Below are 18,389 nucleotides of genomic sequence, written 5' to 3' on the forward strand. Positions count from 1 at the left end.
CGCAAATATGACGTGCGCAAACCCGGAAGCGGCTGAAAGCGCACGCGTCTTTCTCGCGGAGCACAGTGAGTTATTTTTCTCTAAAACTTTGGTCGTTAATTCAAGTTAGTCTCGTTGTTATCCATTAGATTAGTGTCGACTGGAATATCACATTCAGCTACTGTGCTAGCTGTTTCCGGTTCATCTCTGAACACACACCGACATCTGTTAGCACTTAGCAGCCGCGGCTAACGGTCAGTTTACAGTCAGTAGCAGCTTCCGGTCACTGATGGAAGGTGAGAGTGAGCAGCTTTGGGTCTTATCCGATTTTAACCTGGTCACATCCAGATTTAACCCGTTTTATCCACGGAGTAAGAAGAGTCAAATAGCGCCTTAAAGTTTCAGAAGGAAACGCATCCTCGACCCCTTTAGTCTCATTGCTTCAGTAAACACTCGAGTCCTGTTTGTGACTCTGCAATATTAAATCCTGTGACGGCACACTACACAAATACTCGTCTTTTTTGCACAGAGGCCGGGGGGTGGAAGGAAGGAAAACCTCAAAGGAGGTTCATAGATGTAATGAAGGAGGACATGCAGAGGGTTGGTGTGAGAGATGGATGCTGAGATATAAGGAGATTAAGGCAGATGAGCCGCTGTAGAGTCCCCTGGGGAGCAGCGAAAACAAGAAGGCGGCAGGCTTACTGCATCCTACAGTTTTCCAAACCAAATTAGTACAAAGGTGGAAGTAAGCACACATCACCAAAGAACATTCTCAGCTTCCACCACCATTTTAACTGTTGCAAACTACACCCATCAATGTAACTTAGGTCAGGCCCAGGGTAGCATCAATCTGTGACCCAGGGGCCATACAACAGTCTGCCCTGAAACAGTCCTGCATCCATCACTGTAAACTGCATTACAACATGGTGACAACCCAGTTTAAACTGCACTTACAGTTCTATGTAACCTTTTAAATTTTTGTTTTTAATTAGTTTGAGCCAACATGTAGGCTTTAAATTTCCAACTTCTGAAAGGTCACTGAGCAGTTTTATCATTAAAAAATGTTAAATCAAGTTCCAAATGATATCAGATTGTTAAGACCGATACCTCTATTTGGTGATCTGAAAATGCAATATTTTAGTCAACTGATGTTTTCTTTTTTTAACAAAACTTAAAACATTCTTTAACATATCTCTAATATTTATTATGTGTAGTTATTTATGAGAAATTTCATTATAGAAAACTCCGATACCAATCAGGACCATCAGACTGTAGTGCATAAGCAGTGATTAATACATTGTAGTTTTTGACATCATAATATCCCTTTCGGATATAATGGGTTATTAAAAAAGGTAAATGGATCACGTTCGGCATTGTTCAGTCAAGCTGACATCACTAATTCTCAATAAACTCAACATAAAGCTTCATCACATTAAACTGATATTGTTTTTCTCTCTCCTCCTCTTCCTCCTCTTTTTTTTTTCTTAGATGGAGCTTCAGTCTCGTCAGACAGAAACGATGGAGGAGGCAACACAGACCAGAGGAGCTCAGCAAGAAGAGAACTCAGGGATGAAGAGGAAAAATGTTGAAGATGAAGAAGAGAAGATGTCACCTAGCAAGAAGCAGGTTGTCAAGTTCATTTTTTTTATATTTCTTTAAAGCAGTTGTCTGAAGGCTCTTCATGTTGTGAGATGAAGTCTCGGTTTGATGTGAGAGGATCAGACAGCACTTTTAAAACTATTTACTGAAAATATATATAGTTTAGAAGTTTAGGATAATTTGGAAAACATTTGTAAACTCAGCGAACAGCCTAACATACTTAAAAACTCAAATGTCTTCAGTGTTTTACAGTCTGTACTTTACAATATAAAGCACCTTGAAGCAACTTTTGCTGTGATTTGGCGCTATGAAAATAAAATTGGACTGAACTTTCTATGCTATTCTATGATACTGCCTGAGGGAAAACATGCATAATGTTAAGAGAATCAGTTAACCTTAGTGTGTGAAGAGGACTCTGTTAGATTGAATTGATTCAAACCACTACAGCGCAGTACCTTTAACACCTACAGCATGCTCTAATCGCTGTAATAAAATATTATTGTCAACAATATTGAATAAAGGACTGAGGCCTAGCAGGAAAGGCACAGAATGAGTCCACCCTCAGAGGCCATAAGACACAAAGTTTGTAACTTTCACTAAAGCTGTTTCTGTACTGTGATGATCTCTGAAACCTGACTGAAACTTTTAGTTAAACCATCCCTCTGCAGATGATCAGTTAGCTGTTTTACAACTACTCTTTCAAGAATGTTTGAGATAAAAGGACGGTCAAGTGGTGGCTTTAAGTAACAGTTTAACTACTGCCAGCTTGAAGAGATGGGTTGATCATATTTAAGATTTATAATTTTTGGACTTCTTTGAGCAGTCTTGTAGGAATGAGGTTTGATTGACACGTTGTTGATTTGGAGGAAGTTATTATTGAAGTTAATTCGGAAAGATCAGGCAGACAAAAACAATCTAAATATTTATCAGCAGGTATTGAAGCTGCTGTGAGGCTGTCATCCTTATTAGTGATCCCTATAATTGATCTCTCAGGTGCTTGATCACAGTGTGAAGGTGGCAAGTCACTACAACCAGCTGCAGGAAGTTGGCCTGGCAGCTCGTAGCAGAAGCCGAATCTTCTTCATGAGGAACTTCAACAACTGGCTGAAGAGTGTTCTAATTGGTAACTGGCTTCTGATCAACACACCACACTTCCTCAGTTTTAACATATCCATAGTGATCTGTAAGCAATTAACACCCATCCGGCAGTCGCATGCATAATAACATGAGAGCGTAGTTTTGTTTTTGTTTATTTTTTGCTATAAATTGTCTCTGGGACCAAACATCAGATCCAACATTTAGAAAGCTGATTATCAGAACAAAATGACAATGCAGTGATAATACCAGTCACTAATACAGATTACTGGCCTTTTATGTTTAATTTGGCAGCCTGTTGTCTTCATGCTGATTAATGACCTTCATCCTTTAAAAAAAGTGTTTTATAAATTATCAGAAACTTTTAAAAAACAGATTTAATAGATTTAACTAAAATAAATGGTTAAACTTTGCAAAGGGGCTGGTGTAAACTTTTTACAGGAAGCCAGTTTATTGTTTTTATTTTCACATGGACCAGAGAACTCGTCCATTTTCTACAGAGAAAGGGACTGATTATTTTATTTAAAAAGGTTTGCCTTTATGTTTCACCTGTGCCTTGTATGAACATAGAGGTGACTGTAGTTTGGGAGGTAGAGCAGGTCATCTGCTAATCATAAGGCTGTTGATTCCAAAACTGGCTGCTCCAGTTTGTGTGCCAAGGTGTCCTTGGGCAAGATGCTGAACCATGACTTTCATGGGAGTGTGACGCTGTGTATGAATGTTAGATTAAATGCACTTACAAGCACTTTTTTCTATGTCTATGATTGGTGTGAATGGATAAGACATGTTATATGAAACCCTTTGAGTGCTTGAGTAGAAAAAGACTATAAAAGAACACTTTTCTATTTGCCATCCTGTAACACAAAGGACCTACGCAGACAGCATTGTAAGTTGAGTGATTGTTTTATTTTCAGTAGTCTTTTTTTGCTTTTGGTATGACTCTTCTATTACTCCCATTTTCAGCATTTCAGCCAATTCCTTCTGAGCAATTTGTCTTGTGTGTTCAAGTATCTGGTAGTGAATGCACCATCACACTAGAGTGTGCTACAAATCGGTGCTCTGTGAGACTGGTACAACCAGACAAAACGATGTTGCACTGCAGCACCATCCCCTCTCTGGGCCTGTGCAAGATGGTCATCACAACGGAAGGAGGTGGAAATGATAGAATTTGATACCGCTGGTCCCAACTCATCTCTTTCCTTCACCAGGCTCACCAGAGAAGTAATTTCAGCCTATCTTTGAGCAGGTTGAGGTGATAAATCTTAGATTTAGGCACTGCTGACGTGCCTGGAGCAAATTCTCTCATGATAACCTCCTCCTTATCCTCATGAATTAGCAATTCCACCAGCCTGTCAGTCTGAAGGTCATAGACGCTGGCCAAACAAAACTTAATACCCAGTAATTAGTACAGTTCTTTTAGTGTGTGAGTCATGAACAAGGTGGTTAGTCAGGAAATTGCATTGTATAATCCTCCAGAATAATACAAAGGTTCACCAGTTGACACTCAGAGCAGGGCATGCACTATTTGAACCTGCTGCTCCACCCTCCATTGCAGCTGAGCCACAAACCACCCTCTCAGTAAAGGAGGTGTAGCCTAGTTATAAGGTAAATAATAAAAGTCATCCTTTGTGATGATGATAATAAATAATTATTACCTTCACCTCCTCTGAGTCTCTCCTCCATGGTGTGCTGGAGCTGGTCATTTTGGTTCTGCTCATGAACCAGATCTCTGAGTGATCCTCTTGAACTGAACTAGGACTACCATCACCAGCTACAGTCCAACACTGGGGGAAGAATAATTTTTATTCCGAGTCTACTGGACTGTATTTTAACCATTTTTATAAACTTTTTATTCTTTCACCATTTAATAATTATTTATATTTTTTTTCTGATTTTACCTATTTTCTTTCTGCAGCACCTTGTGTGGAAGCAACTTTAAAAATAAAATATTTACCTCCTCTTACAGTTTAGTGTCTTTTTCTATTGACAGGTGAGATCTTGGAGCAGGTAAGAGGGGCGGGATCTCAGCAGGTGTCTGTGTTGGACCTTGGTTGTGGAAAAGGAGGAGACCTACTGAAGTGGAGAAGAGGAGGAATCGATCACCTGGTCTGTGCAGGTATTGATTCATTGATTTTTATGGTTTATGAAACTTGACATCACATTTCTACAGACTCTTTTCACGCCTATACAGCTTTAAGGACTGTAAAGGACCAGCAGTGAAATCTTCCTCTAAAGACGCACCTCATCCTGCTGTTTAACCTGAAACAGTCAATGTTAACTTTGTGTAAAATCAAACCTGCCTGCCAACCCTCCATCCATCCATCTGTCCATCCATCTGTCCATCCATCCATCCATCCATCCATCCATCCATCCATCCATCCATCCATTTATCCTCCCTCCTCTGTTTGACTGGGTCGTTCTTCGCATGAGCACAGACGACAGTCAGGACCCTTTCCCCAATCTGAAGGCGTAGGGAAACAACACTCTCGCTCACAAAAACCCCCGGGGGACAGGAGCAAACTGAGGGCATACAAAAATACCCACCGCCTGAGAAAGAGGCAGGCAGGCGCCGTCCCTCACTGACTGGGACAGAGTCCAGATTCTCTCCAGGACACTGGTTCCAGTTCCCAAACTGTGCAATGACGTGACCCCAACTATATCTAGTCAGTGTCCCTAAACCTCACACTCTAGCTCAGGCTCCTTCCAAACTAGAGAGGACAGGTTCCACATCCCTGTAGCCAGCTTTGATAGCTAGGTATCGGGCTATCAGGGCCCTCGCCCTTGACTGCCACCTGACACACAATATACCTGACCCCGACGGTATCTGCTACAGGTAGTGGGCCCAAGGCGTGGCCACCAGTTGCTCTTTGTCAAGCTCCCTACCAAGCCTGGCTTCAGGGTGGGGAGAAATAACCCTGGAGTAACCCAATCTTGCGCAGGTTACTCATGTGTCTTGCTCTTTTATTTCTCATGGGGGTCCAATGAATTGCTTTCATCCAGGACCAATTTGCCTTGGGAGAGACCTACCAGGGGACAAAGAAAAGGATAGCTGCTGGGACTACTGGGGCACAAAAACCTCTCCATAGCAGTAAAGTGGTGGCATTGAATTGAAATGAATTATGTGAAACATCACAGAGATCAAATGAGAGCACCTGCCACAAAATCTCACCTATGTATGAGCTAATACTTGTGCTTCACTTTTGACCTAAGTAACTGGCTCTCGGTCCTCTATAACTGGTCATCACGTCAATTCAGTTCAGTGTTATTTACATTGGATTAAAAAAAAAAAAAGGAGTATTGAACGCCTTTTATATTTACTTAGAATTTTTTCTAAGTAAATATATTTCTACAGATGCCATTGACATGAAATGTCACATGAAATGGAGCAATCCACTCAATGATTCCAAGAAGGCTGTATACCAGGTTTTAGATGCGTCCTTGATAAACACAGCTAGGCCTGATAATGAACTAATCATTTGATTCAGATGTGTTGACCCAGGTTGAGATCTTAAACCTGAAGGACACCAACCCCTGAGGCCTGGAGATGGACACCCCTGCTGTATACTCTAAGCTTATGTACTGTTATTCAGTTCATAAGCACAAACGACAGTCAGAACCTTCTCATCCACCACCGAAAACATACTGGAAATAAACTGAGGGGATACAAAAATACCCACCCCTGCACCCAGCTGCAACCGTACCTCCTGGGGGCGGTGGATCGACTGGAGGGTGTCCCATATCATCTCTTGCCTCTATAACTGCCCCTCAGCTCAAAAGGCATTACAATTGAGATTAATTGTTGCATGTTGCTGGAGAATTTTGATGATTAAACATAGATGTTTATTTTCAGATATTGCAGGGGTTTCTGTGGAACAATGTCAGATTCGTTATGACGAGATGAAAAAAAAGAGTCACCGTAACGAGAAAATCTTCACTGCTGAATTCATCACAGCAGACTGTTCAAAGGTAGACCTGCAGCACACAAAAAATAAGTCGAGTATTCCGTGATAAAAGTGAATATATAAAATCAGAATTAAGTAGAAAATAAAAGTGAGGTTTTTCTCAGTCTGGATTGTTTGATTTGTTACTGACCTTTTATCTCTACCTACAGGAGTTGTTGTCAGAGAAACTGGATGATGCTGAGCTTATGTTCGACATCTGCAGCTGTCAGTTTGTGTATCATTACTCATTTGAGAGTGAGCAGAAGGCTAATATGATGCTGAGAAATGCCTGTGAGCGTCTTAAACCTGGAGGGTACTTCATCGGTACAACGCCAGATGCCTTTGAACTTGTGTAAGATAAACAATTAAGTGTAATGAAAGGCACTTTTTTATAGTAAATTGTTTATAGTCACATCTGTCCACATGTCAGGTGGACAACCTTCTTCACCTAAGCCACATGATCCTATTAGGTGAAGCAGGTTGTCCACCTGGCGTTGGAGCTTTGAAAACTCCAAGTATTAAGATAACCTTAATACTTGGAGTTTTCATAGCCTTTTTCCATTAGTACCTTCTCTGTGTAGCTTGGCTCAACCGGACTTATATTCTGTCTCTTTCCATTATAAACAAGTACCATGTAATGTGCGTGGGGTTATTACAGTAAGGATCTGAGGCTGGATCGCCTCAGATCGCCCTGAACCTCAGCCAAATAGGTACTAAAAAAGTACCTGGTGCCAGGTACAACCACCTAATGAAAAACCTTAAAACGGAGTCAAGCTGTGCTGAGCCGACCCTATTAGAGACATTTTGAAATGTTCAGATGTAAAGACTGAATCACTGAGTCAGTATCTGCTTCATCTTCACTATGCTTCCCCCTCCCCCAACAGTAAACGTTTGGAGGCATCTGATTCGCTGTCATTTGGTAATGAGGTTTTCAAAGTGACCTTTCAGTCCAAAGGTTCCTACCCTCTGTTTGGATGTCAGTATCACTTTAACCTCGAGGAAGTCGTCAACGTTCCAGAGTTCCTCGTCTACTTTCCTCTCTTTGAACAGTAAGAGTACTCACAGTAACATCTGCTTGTGTACTCTGAATTTACTATAAAATATTTCATGATACTCTGTTTCCACTTCTTATGTCCCAGCATGGCGAAGCAGTACAATATGCAGCTGGTGCTGAAACAAAGATTTGCGGATTTCTTTGAGGAGAAGGTGAAGAAGGAGAATCATCGCAGCCTCATGATGAAGATGATGGCTCTGGAGGTAGAATATTAATTAAAACTAAAATACTGACTATGATTTCTCAGTTCATTTTTCTTATTTTTACAATAATGATGTGACCAGAAGACAAACTAGATATGGAATTAACACAACATTTAAGCATGTTATTTTTGGACACGGATCCAAATGGTGACAAATTAAAGGAAAGGACCCACTTATCCTTTCAGTGAGGCATTTCACCTTCTCAAGCCTTAAGAATAGCTTCACTCCTCTGCACAGTGGATGAACTGTTTTTTTTTCTTTTTTGTTTGCTTTGTTAAAAACAAAGTTCACTGCTTTACTGTTTTGCTAGCTGTGTGGCGATATTTTGCTCCAATAAATCCACATAAACATTAGTGTGGTCCTGTGTCTTGTGGATAAATAGAACAATTTATCTCATAGTAGTGTTTGATCAGAGGATAAAGAAAACACATCAGAACCAGCAGAATCTGTCACTGTAGCTCAGAGGTCCAGGTTTTTCTTTTAACCTGTCACCACTTACTGTCTTTTTAAGAGTTTGTTTTGCTTTCAGCCATTTCCCAGTGAGGATGGTCTTCAAGCCTCAGACAGTGCAGAGGAATACTGTCATGCTAAAGAGCACTGTGACCGAGCCGACGTCAGAACTCCCCTGGTAAGCGTGCTCAGATGGTAAATGTTAAATGGACCGGTTTTTATAGCACTTTTCTACTCTACTTGAGCACTCAAGTGCTTTATGCCACATGTCTCATTCACACATTCACACGCATTCAAGCACTTTTTAACATTAACACATGGATGCATCAGGAGCAGCTTCGGTTTCAGTATCTCGCCCAAGTGTATATATAGCATGCGATTGAACAACCAACCTCTCCATTAGTAGATGAGCGACCACATCTACCCCAAAGCTCAAAGCTCAGTTTAAAAACCCCCCAAAACAAACAGTTTCAGGTGTTCGGCCCAGTTTTACAACATTTGTCTGTATTTCCATGTTTGCAGGGAACGCTGAGCAGATCTGAGTGGGAAGCTACCAGTAAGTCTTTCTGATCATCTCCATCAGCTGTTTACATGACACATTTAAACTGATGCTTGTAAAAACATTTCAGTATTGTTGTCTTTGATCTACTTTTAAAATATGTAGTCATATGTTGGCCCATTGATCGACAAACTGTTGATCACTAAAACCCTCATCTGTCTTTGCTCTGCAGGTATCTACCTGGTGTTTGTGTTCCAGAAGATGTCCTGATGCTGCGCTCATCTGCTGCTGTTTGTCTCACTGTTCTTCAGCTCATATTTGTGTTGCTTTGTTGCTTTAAGTCATTTTTGATAAGAAATGATTGTTTTGTTTGCAAATTAAACAAAACTTCTGTCAAACTTTTTTGTTTTTTGTTCTTCTGAATTATGGAAAAAAGCGTGTATTTCCCTGGATTACAGGATAGTTACAATAAACAGAGAATTTACAGCCATTTAATGCAAACAGATTATTATACTGTAGCTCTACTTATGCTGATGGGCAAATTGGTTATTTTTGATTTGTTAATCTTTTAGTTTGGCTTAAAATTTAATTTGTTTTTTCATTGTCTGATGTAACTCTGAAATTTGTTCTGTTGCAGTTCCAAAGTGCAAAATGTAACTGGCAGATTAAACCACGTTTCCTTACCCTTTGTGATACCTCTGGTATTCATTGAACCTCTGTTAAGTTTATGACAGGCACAGATTTGAGTATTGTGGATAAAACGAACTATTAAGGATCAGTTTATTCTCACCTAAAAACCTGGACCTGAACCTATAACATATGAACGAAAGTACTGGGCCATTTACAGCTACACTTACAGGAGCTGCTCAGCTATGACACTCTGGTACTGGTACCATACCATACAATTTTTATTCATAAAGCACTTTATAATAGCCACCGCTACACAGTACTGCACACTGAAGCTGAATAATAAAAATGCATAACATACAAATGATAGCCAGTTAAAAAGGTAAAATAACTAAGAGAAAAACGGAGTCTTACTGGGGTAGAAAGCCAGAGAATAAAAGTGGGTTGTAAGACATGTTATAAAATTTGGCAGTGAAGGAGTCTCTCTAATGTACAAGGGCAAGTTATTCCATAATTTAGGAGCAACAACAGAGAACTCCCTGCTCTCTCTGAGCTTCTTCCTGGATCTCAATACTTCCAGAAGCAGCTGGTCAGCTGACCTATGCTCGCTTTTGCAAGTTCCTTCTAAGAGTTGTGCAGCAGCATTTTGAATCAGCTGCAGATGTGAGAGTAATGATGGACTGACTCCCACATAAAATGAATTATAATAATCCAAATGCAATGAAATAACTTCAGTAATAATAGGTTTAAAATATACTTCGGGGATGCAAAGTTTTTGTGCTGTTGTTAATAAAAAGAGATTTGGAGTGTTTGTGACTTTACACACTTGAGCCTCAGCATGCAGTGACCCACTTACGTGGTCTGAGACATCATGGCTTAGCTGCTGTGTCCTAAATGGTTCCACTTTGCAATAACAGCACTTACAGCTGTTCCCAGAACATTTAGGACGGACGAAACTGAACTGACTTGTTGCAACAGCAGCATCTTGTTATAGTGCTACACTTAAATTCAGTTAGCTCTTTGGAACAAGCTATTCTTTCACAAATGTCTGTAAAGGCAGACTGGAGGTGTTGGATTTTATGCACCTGTGATAATGGGGCCGAGGCTGTGTTAACGTTTGAACACTTCTCTGCATATATGTGTATCCTGTATATGGTTATTCAGCAGTTATTTATGATACTTACATGGACTCTTAATCAAAGCTTAACCAGCTGTACAATGATGTCATGAGGTGTTTACGCAAAAGAAAATGAAACTATATATACTTTTTAAAAATTTGAAATGCACAGTGAAGCATAGAAAGTGCTTAATCATAAATTATATGCTGAAAGGGACTGATTCTCCTCATTTTCACCTACATATTCTCTTGAGCAGCTTTTGATTATTCACAGATCAAAATAGTCCTAGTTTATCTCACATTGGGCATAGCTGTGTCCACTCAGTTAAAAGCAATTTTAGCACCTCTGCTTTTAAGACAGTTGGTTGCTCCTTACATACAGGTTTAAAAAACAGGTGGATCTTCTGTGTCCTCTGTACGACATCATACAGGTCCAAGAGTAGAAAAAAATGATGAAATTAGGGTTTAGAGCAGTCTGCAGCCTTATCATTTTGTGCTGGCCTCATTTTACTGCTGGAGTTGTTCCATATGGACATATTCACTCTGTAAAACTTAAAATGTAAACGCTAAAGCTGGTGTGACAATTTTTTGTGTATTTTTCAAACTCTGGTGTAGTGACTGCAAACCTCCAGTAGGTGGTGCAGTGAACCCTTCACAGCTGTTCAGAATCAATTGTCTGATCCTTAGGAGCTCCATTGAGTTAAAGACTTAAAACATCTTGTTATGTGATTAATTTAATTTGAATTTACTTAGAAAATGAAAGTATTAATTTAAATATCTGATAATGATCTGTTGGCTCTGAATTGCTGCTCATGAAAGACCGATGAATAGAACAGAATGAAAACATTAAAGTTCCTTTAGAAGGAGAAAAAAAATACAGTTTAAGAGGTGCCTACACAGGGAATGTTATGTAATAACATAGAATCTACACAGGTATGTACAAGTTATATACAAATTATATATATCATATAAGGGAGCAGGTGCAATATAACGAGCAAGTGATCAGTGGTAGTGCACATTGCGTAAGAGGTATGACTAGAGGTAGGAAGGAAAATTTTTGGAGATATTTGCAAATTAGACACTGTGTGACGTCGAAGTTCAGAAGGGGACATGAAAATCTTGTTCTAAATTTTATAAATATGCCTCAGGAGCGCCACACAGCATCATGTTTTTATAGGTTGGTAAATGATAATAGAAGTGGGGAATGTTCGAATATTAGAACTTTGTGGCAGAAAGATTTAAATGGACCAATTCCAAACGAAAAATGGATGGGGATTCATGGGACTTATGCTAAGGAGGCGAGGAGCAAATGCATACAATATAAAATTCTGCATAGATATTATCATACTCCAACAAGATTACACCGTATGAAGCTTATGCCTGACAATCTCTGTTGGAAATGCAAAAGTTGAGGCGGGGACTTTCCTACATTGTTTTTGGGAATGTTCCCTTATAGCTCCTTTTTGGAAGGAAGTCATCACACTTTTAAAAGGTTGGTCAGGATTAGAAGTGCCCTTAACTCCTGAATTGTGTTTGTTAGGAGAACGTTCTCATATTCCAAGAATTTATAATAATATTTTCATGGTTGTTATGGTTGGACTAGTAACTGCATCGAGGATTATCCTTAGGCACTGGAAGACTACAGTACGTCCTGAGCTAAAAGACTGGATCAGAGCAATGGCAGAGACTGCTTCCCATGAGTCCATGGCTGAATAAACAGAAGGCAAAGATAAACATTGGGACTACTTTTGGAGCTATCTGAAGCAAACAGGAAATCATGACCATAATATCATAATCTCAATGATTATTAACTGTGACCACTGGTCCAAATGTTACTTTACCGTCATTTTTATTTGCCCGTTTCTGTGTTTCTTCTCTTGGAACCCGCTGTTAGTTTCTCTTTCCTTTCTCTTAGATTTTTAAGGGGAGGGGGGACGGGTGCACACCAGCAGTTTTCTTGTGTTTTTTGTTTGTTTGCATTGAGTTTTTCCTTTCCAGTCACCTTTCTTACTCACTATGTGTTAATAGACCTCTCTGCATTGAATCAGACTTGTTATTAACCTCTGTCTCTCTTCCACAGCATGTCTTTATCCTGTTTTCCTTCTCTCACCCCAACCGGTCGCAGCAGATGGCCCCGCCCCTCCCTGAGCCTGGTTCTGCTGGAGGTTTCTTCCTGTTAAAAGGGAGTTTTTCCTTCCCACTGTTGCCAAAGTGCTTGCTCATAGGGGGTCATATGATTGTTGGTTTTTTCTCTGTATCTATTATTGTTGGATCTACTGTACAATATGAAGCGCCTTCAGGCGACTGTTGCTGTGATTTGGCGCCATATAAATAAAATTGAATTGAATTGAATGTGTGAGGGTTGTATGAAGAGCTGTTAGCTGTTATTATGAAGAGTTGTTATCATGGCATCCTCCGTCAACGATGTGATGTTTCGGACATTTGTATTTGTTGCAGCGTGAAAACACAAACTGCCTTAAAAAACTGTCATTGTGACATTTGAATCTTTTGTCTGCTTGTTTACAGAGAAACGTGTGCACAAAGACTGAATCAGAAAGATCAGATGTGTTTTAGAACAGAGGTCAGTTCAAATGTCCACACAAGCCTTTTTGGATCAAACCACACAAAATTACACACAATCCAATATTAATGGATTATCACACAGCAAATTATATGACAATAGAGCTTTCTTTCTTGAATAAACTACCTCAGGAACATCCTCAGGGAATTTATTCAGATGTGGTGAAAGCGTCTTGGCCTCTCGGAGAATGCACTATTCAAAACTTATTTTCACACAGATGCTGCAGTGATGACGACACATGTAAAAGGTCAGAGGTCACCTTCACTGAGTAGCTCATATCAACCTGTTTCTATGCTAATGTGTGTTACTGATGCAGCTTGTGTTTTGAACATGACTTTCAGGTTGGATGAATTGACGCAGACAGACACAGTGTGCTACGGGTTTATATCAGCTGATCTGGGATCAGTTTCATGTAGTGATCCTGTCTGGTATGCCTGTAATTCATCCTGCTGATGGCGATCTGAGAGGTGAGACTTATTGCTGTGCTGGCTCTCTGTCATCCACCTGAACTTTAAAGATCAGTTAGCAGTAATCCAGGAGACTAATAACAGTCTGAATTCTTCACCTTAATGAAAAGAACACACATCCTTATAAGGTCAGTCTGCTTTTGTCCTGTGACACACAAGTTAGCCCCAACATCTAGCTCCAGGAGTTGACATGTAACCTCACAATGAGACAGAAATGTAACCTCACAATGAGACAGAAGAGGGACAGTTTTCTGAGAGAGAATGTGGAGAAAGGTCTGATACACAGGAAACATCTAATGAGGACTATTGAAAATACAGATAGCAGTAGAGTTTACCAAAGCTGAAATTGAGTGCAATTCAGTTTTATTTAAATAGCCTCAATTCATAACAGCATTCGCTTCAATGTGTTTCATATTATAAGGTAAAGACCCTACGATATAAGAAAAATAACAAGATTACAAAAAACAAAAAAACACCTTGTCATAGTGGCAGAGTTTGTGTGCTCCTGTGACTCCAGGAGCCTTCCGAATATTATGTTTTTGGTATTTTTGCCTTTAATAGAGACGACTCTGGCCCTTCCTGTAAAATGCAGTGGTGTTTTTAGCCCAGTCCAGTTTATTATCTGTATACTCCAAAATATTTATAGTCCTTCACAATGTCCACATTGACCCCGTGGATTGAAACAGGGGTCAAGGTTTTCCTGGTCTTCCTAAAGTCCACAATCAATTCCTTGGTCTTTGCCACATTGAGCTACAGATGATTCTGCTCGCACCACGTGACAAAGGAGTCAACCACAGCCTGGTACTCTTACTCATCACCATTGCTGATGCATCCAATCACCACAGAGTCAAAACCTCTGAAGATGGAATTTCTCTGTGCAGTGGCTGAAGTCTGTGGTGTAGAGGGTGAAGAGGAAGGGGGAGAGGACGGTCCCTTGTGGTGCCCCTGTGTTACTGATTACCTTGTCAGATCCACAATGTGGAAGACACATATGTTGTGGTCTTCCTGTCAGGTAATCCACAATCCAGGACACTAGAGAAGCATCCACAGAGAAACACCTGTGCCAAATATGGCATGGAAGTCCCAAAGGTCAAAATGGGAGATGCCCCCTAGGGTGGTTGAGAATGACCAAGCTAAGATCTTGTGGGAATTCCTGATACAGAAGAACAAACTGATGATGGCTAACCAACTGAACATAGCAGTGGTGGACAAGGAGAGGAAGACAGCTGTAGTGAAGGACATAGCAATACCCGATGATAGCAACATAAAGAATAAGGAATACTAGAAGCTGGAGAAGTACAAAATGCTCAGAGAAGAGCTCGAGAAGATGTGGAGGGTTAAAGTAACAGTTGTCCCAGTGGTAGTCAGTGCACCTGGTGCAGTGACTCCCAAGCTAGGCGAGTGGCTCCAACAGATCCCGGGAACAACATCTGAGTTTTCTGTTATTAAATTATTAAATGATCTATTATTAAATAGATAATAATAGATATCGAAACAGGTTTTAATCTGGTTGGTACAGTTGTTGTTGGAGTAGTTCTTAGTTGCGCTGCAGCATGTGACAATAATTAAAATCTTGCATGGAGCGCCAGACGGAGGGTGATTGACAGTAGTCACCTTCTCACCAAGCTTCTTGCTGATGAACTTGTAGCATTGTGCAGGTCTGCAGTCTTGTCCCCGAAGTCCTTTGACAGGTCTTTGGTGTTGCCCATAGTGCTGAAGAAGTTTGAATGGATGAAATAGATTTTGAGGAGTGCTGTGCTTTATACACATAATGAGTTGAGATCAGTCATCTGTTTTTAATTGATTAATTGGTTGATTGCAATCTGTGTGCCACATGGGCACAGTGCGAATCTGTGGGAAGCAGAATTCTTGCTGTGTTATAAGGGATCAAATACTAATTTCACACATTGACATGCAAATCAATTTATAACTTTTATGTAATTTGTTGGTTTTTTTTAAGAATTTGTGGCTGATATTCTGCCTCTCTCCATTAAAATGTAATTACCAAAAAATTAGAGACTATGTATTACTTTGTAAGTGAACAAAGTTTCAGCAGGAGATAAAATAATTATGTCCCCCTCTACAATATCCAAACCAGGTGGTGGATGCCAGAGGTAACTTCAAGGAAATCACAGTCTTTAAACCACATGTGTCATCAGTCCTCCAATCCTCCTGTGGTGTCTCCCCCTTCTATGTCTCCCCCTTTTGTTTGAAACTTATTACTTTTGGCCAAGCAACCAGACACTCCTGATCTGTCCTCTTTATGTCTGTCCTTGTGCTCTCCTCATTAAAATTAAATTAAAAAGTTAAACCCAACCAAGCTTTAATGTCATCTAGATGTCAAGAGAGGTTTTATGGAGATGCTAAACTTTTGCTTTGGTGGAAAAATAAATTTAGCAGTCATCAGCATAACAATGAAAAAAGATCCCATGGATGGAACCCAGAGGCAATAAATACAGTAAAAACAGCAGTGGCCCTAAAATTGAGCCATGTGGGACGCCGCATGACAGAGAAGCAGAAGATGATTCGGAACTGAGAAGGCTGACAGAGAAAGTTTTATTTACCAAATAAGACCTAATCCAATACCCACTACATGCCACGTAATTGCTATGTGCAGACAGGAAAAGACCCAAGTGCAGACTCACAGAAACAGAACTAAACTCAAAAATAACTGCTTTATTGCAGACTTAACGGCGATACAAAATATTACACTAAACTGAGGAATGATAAACTGAGACACGAAGAAAAACAGCGAAAATCACAAAGTTCCAGGGATGAGGCACCGTCGACCCGAAACTAAGCACAGAACACAGGGCTTAAATGCAAAAGGCAGTAACAAGGAAATGAGACACACAAGGGGAGCAATCAAACCTGACGAGACTGAGGGAAACAAAACAGAATACATTAACCTGAGACACAGACTTTCAAAGTAAAACATTGAAATGCACAGAATGGACTTACAGACACAGACTAAGGGGGAAACAGAGAGACATGGGACCAGGGCAGGCACAGAGACACAGAACAGAAGGAGCTCAAAATATAACCAAAACCCAACCCCAAAGAACATGAAAACAAGAATTAACCTTAAACACAAGATAATAAAAACCAAAACCAAAACCACTGAGTCACAGACTCAGGACCATGACACTACATCATTTAATCGAGATATTACAATATTGTGGTCTACTGTGTCAAAGACAGCAGCTTTGACTTCGCAGCAAAGAAAGCAAGACCAGAACAATGTGGTTACCAGAATCACATGCCTGAAGAATGATTCGGCACTCATTAGTTTTTGTTTTCCATTTTTAGACAAAGTACACTCCACAGAGGCCCGGAGTTACTGTTAATATCAAAAATGTAATGTGGTCCTTTTAGATTTTAACATAAGAGTGAGGATGATTTAAAACTGAAGATTTAAACCGTTTTAGATCTATTACACTCACAGAGCACTCTATAGTCTGGTAACTTTAAATTAAAACTTTAAATTAAAACAACAGCAGCAGGTTTCATAGAAGTGTAATTTGTTCTTTTCATTTAATAATAGAGTGCACATTATTATCGATAGCTACATCCACCCTGGGGGAAAACTAGTGAGGGGGACCATGAAGACCAAGCTGGGTTTTGTGGGTCCAGGGGTTTGGAGAAACTTCTTCCCTTTCTTTCATCACACCTGTCCTGTGCCAGATGTTCTGTTGACCCACTGAGAAAGGCATCATTCCAGAAACATCAGGAAGACTGAAGCTCATCGCAGGATCAAGCAGGACTCGTCATCTTCACCACCATGACTCTTTACTTTATGGTAAATAACACAATATTGGCAAAAAAACAGTGATATAATTCCAGATCACAAGTTTTGAGCGCACCATACAAGTGACAACCTTTGACCTTCATCAGGTTTTATTTAATTGTGTCAGAGAAAATCTCATGTGCTCTTTATGCGACTACATTCAGTGTTTAAAACAGAAGCTCTGCAGGTCTGAGATCAGGAGCTTTCTGAAACACTAAACTGAGGTACTGTTAATGCTGACATATAGTAACATAGTTACATTGATGATTAATCCCTTTGACTTTTTGTCTTTAACTTTATCAATGAAACAGCTGCAGCTTTCACTGACAGCATATCATGTGGTACTTTTGTGGTACTCAGTACATTTGTACTGTTTTCATCAGTTCGTTTTGGAGTTATTACAATGAGTGAAGATATTGGATAGCTAGCTAGGTCTCATGACCTAACTAAGGACCTTAGTTATGGATTAGCTTACAAACACATTTAACTTACTGAAAAAGTGCACACTTTTTGAAGAACACTTCAGGCTCTCAGTTTGAAACAGTTGGTCGTGGTTTTGTAACGTAAACCCTGGACCTCTCAGCGTCCCCGCTCAATCTGCCATTCCCGAACAGAGATACACAAGTTTCTCCGTGACTGCAGCTGCCAGTCTGTCAAGTTATGATGATGTTGCACCCCAATTTAACAGCATTATGGTAGCAAATAGAATTAAACTTATGAGAAAGGAGACCCCTTGAACATAAATCAGCGCGATGAGAACTACTGATAATGAAAGAAAGCATCTTTGCAAAAGCATGAAAAGCTTGGAAGTACTGACATTACTTTTAGTTTGATTCCGAAAAAGTGACAAAACATTAGCTTCCACTGTACACTCTGCGTGGAAAGAAAACAGCAAAAAAGCAAAAAATTATCACATACATAAAGGGCCTGGCATTCAGAGGATGGTCCATTTATCCAGCCTCACCTCTGGTGCTGGTGTCCACCTCTTAA

General features: G+C 40.0%; 1 protein-coding gene across 2 annotated transcripts; it reads left to right on the forward strand.

The window, feature by feature from the left end:
* Window positions 1–9,503, forward strand: rnmt (RNA (guanine-7-) methyltransferase). Of its 2 annotated transcripts, none has more exons than XM_084919876.1 (11): window positions 1–65; window positions 1,468–1,605; window positions 2,572–2,701; window positions 4,664–4,789; window positions 6,524–6,639; window positions 6,785–6,966; window positions 7,499–7,663; window positions 7,754–7,871; window positions 8,401–8,499; window positions 8,844–8,877; window positions 9,053–9,503. In XM_084919876.1, the coding sequence occupies exons 2-11, from the start codon at window positions 1,468–1,470 to the stop codon at window positions 9,088–9,090; spliced, it is 1,146 nt and encodes a 381-aa protein (XP_084776002.1). In that variant the 5' UTR covers window positions 1–65; the 3' UTR covers window positions 9,091–9,503. The 2 variants fall into 2 exon arrangements, with proteins under 2 accessions (XP_084776002.1, XP_084776003.1); XM_084919877.1 differs by lacking the exon at window positions 1–65 and adding an exon at window positions 72–275.
* The last annotated feature ends 8,886 nt before the right edge of the window (window positions 9,504–18,389 follow it).

This window comes from Perissodus microlepis, chromosome 22 (genome assembly GCF_051167445.1).
Source record: "Perissodus microlepis isolate ML-2025 ecotype Zambia chromosome 22, ASM5116744v1, whole genome shotgun sequence".
Classification (NCBI taxonomy): domain Eukaryota; kingdom Metazoa; phylum Chordata; class Actinopteri; order Cichliformes; family Cichlidae; genus Perissodus; species Perissodus microlepis.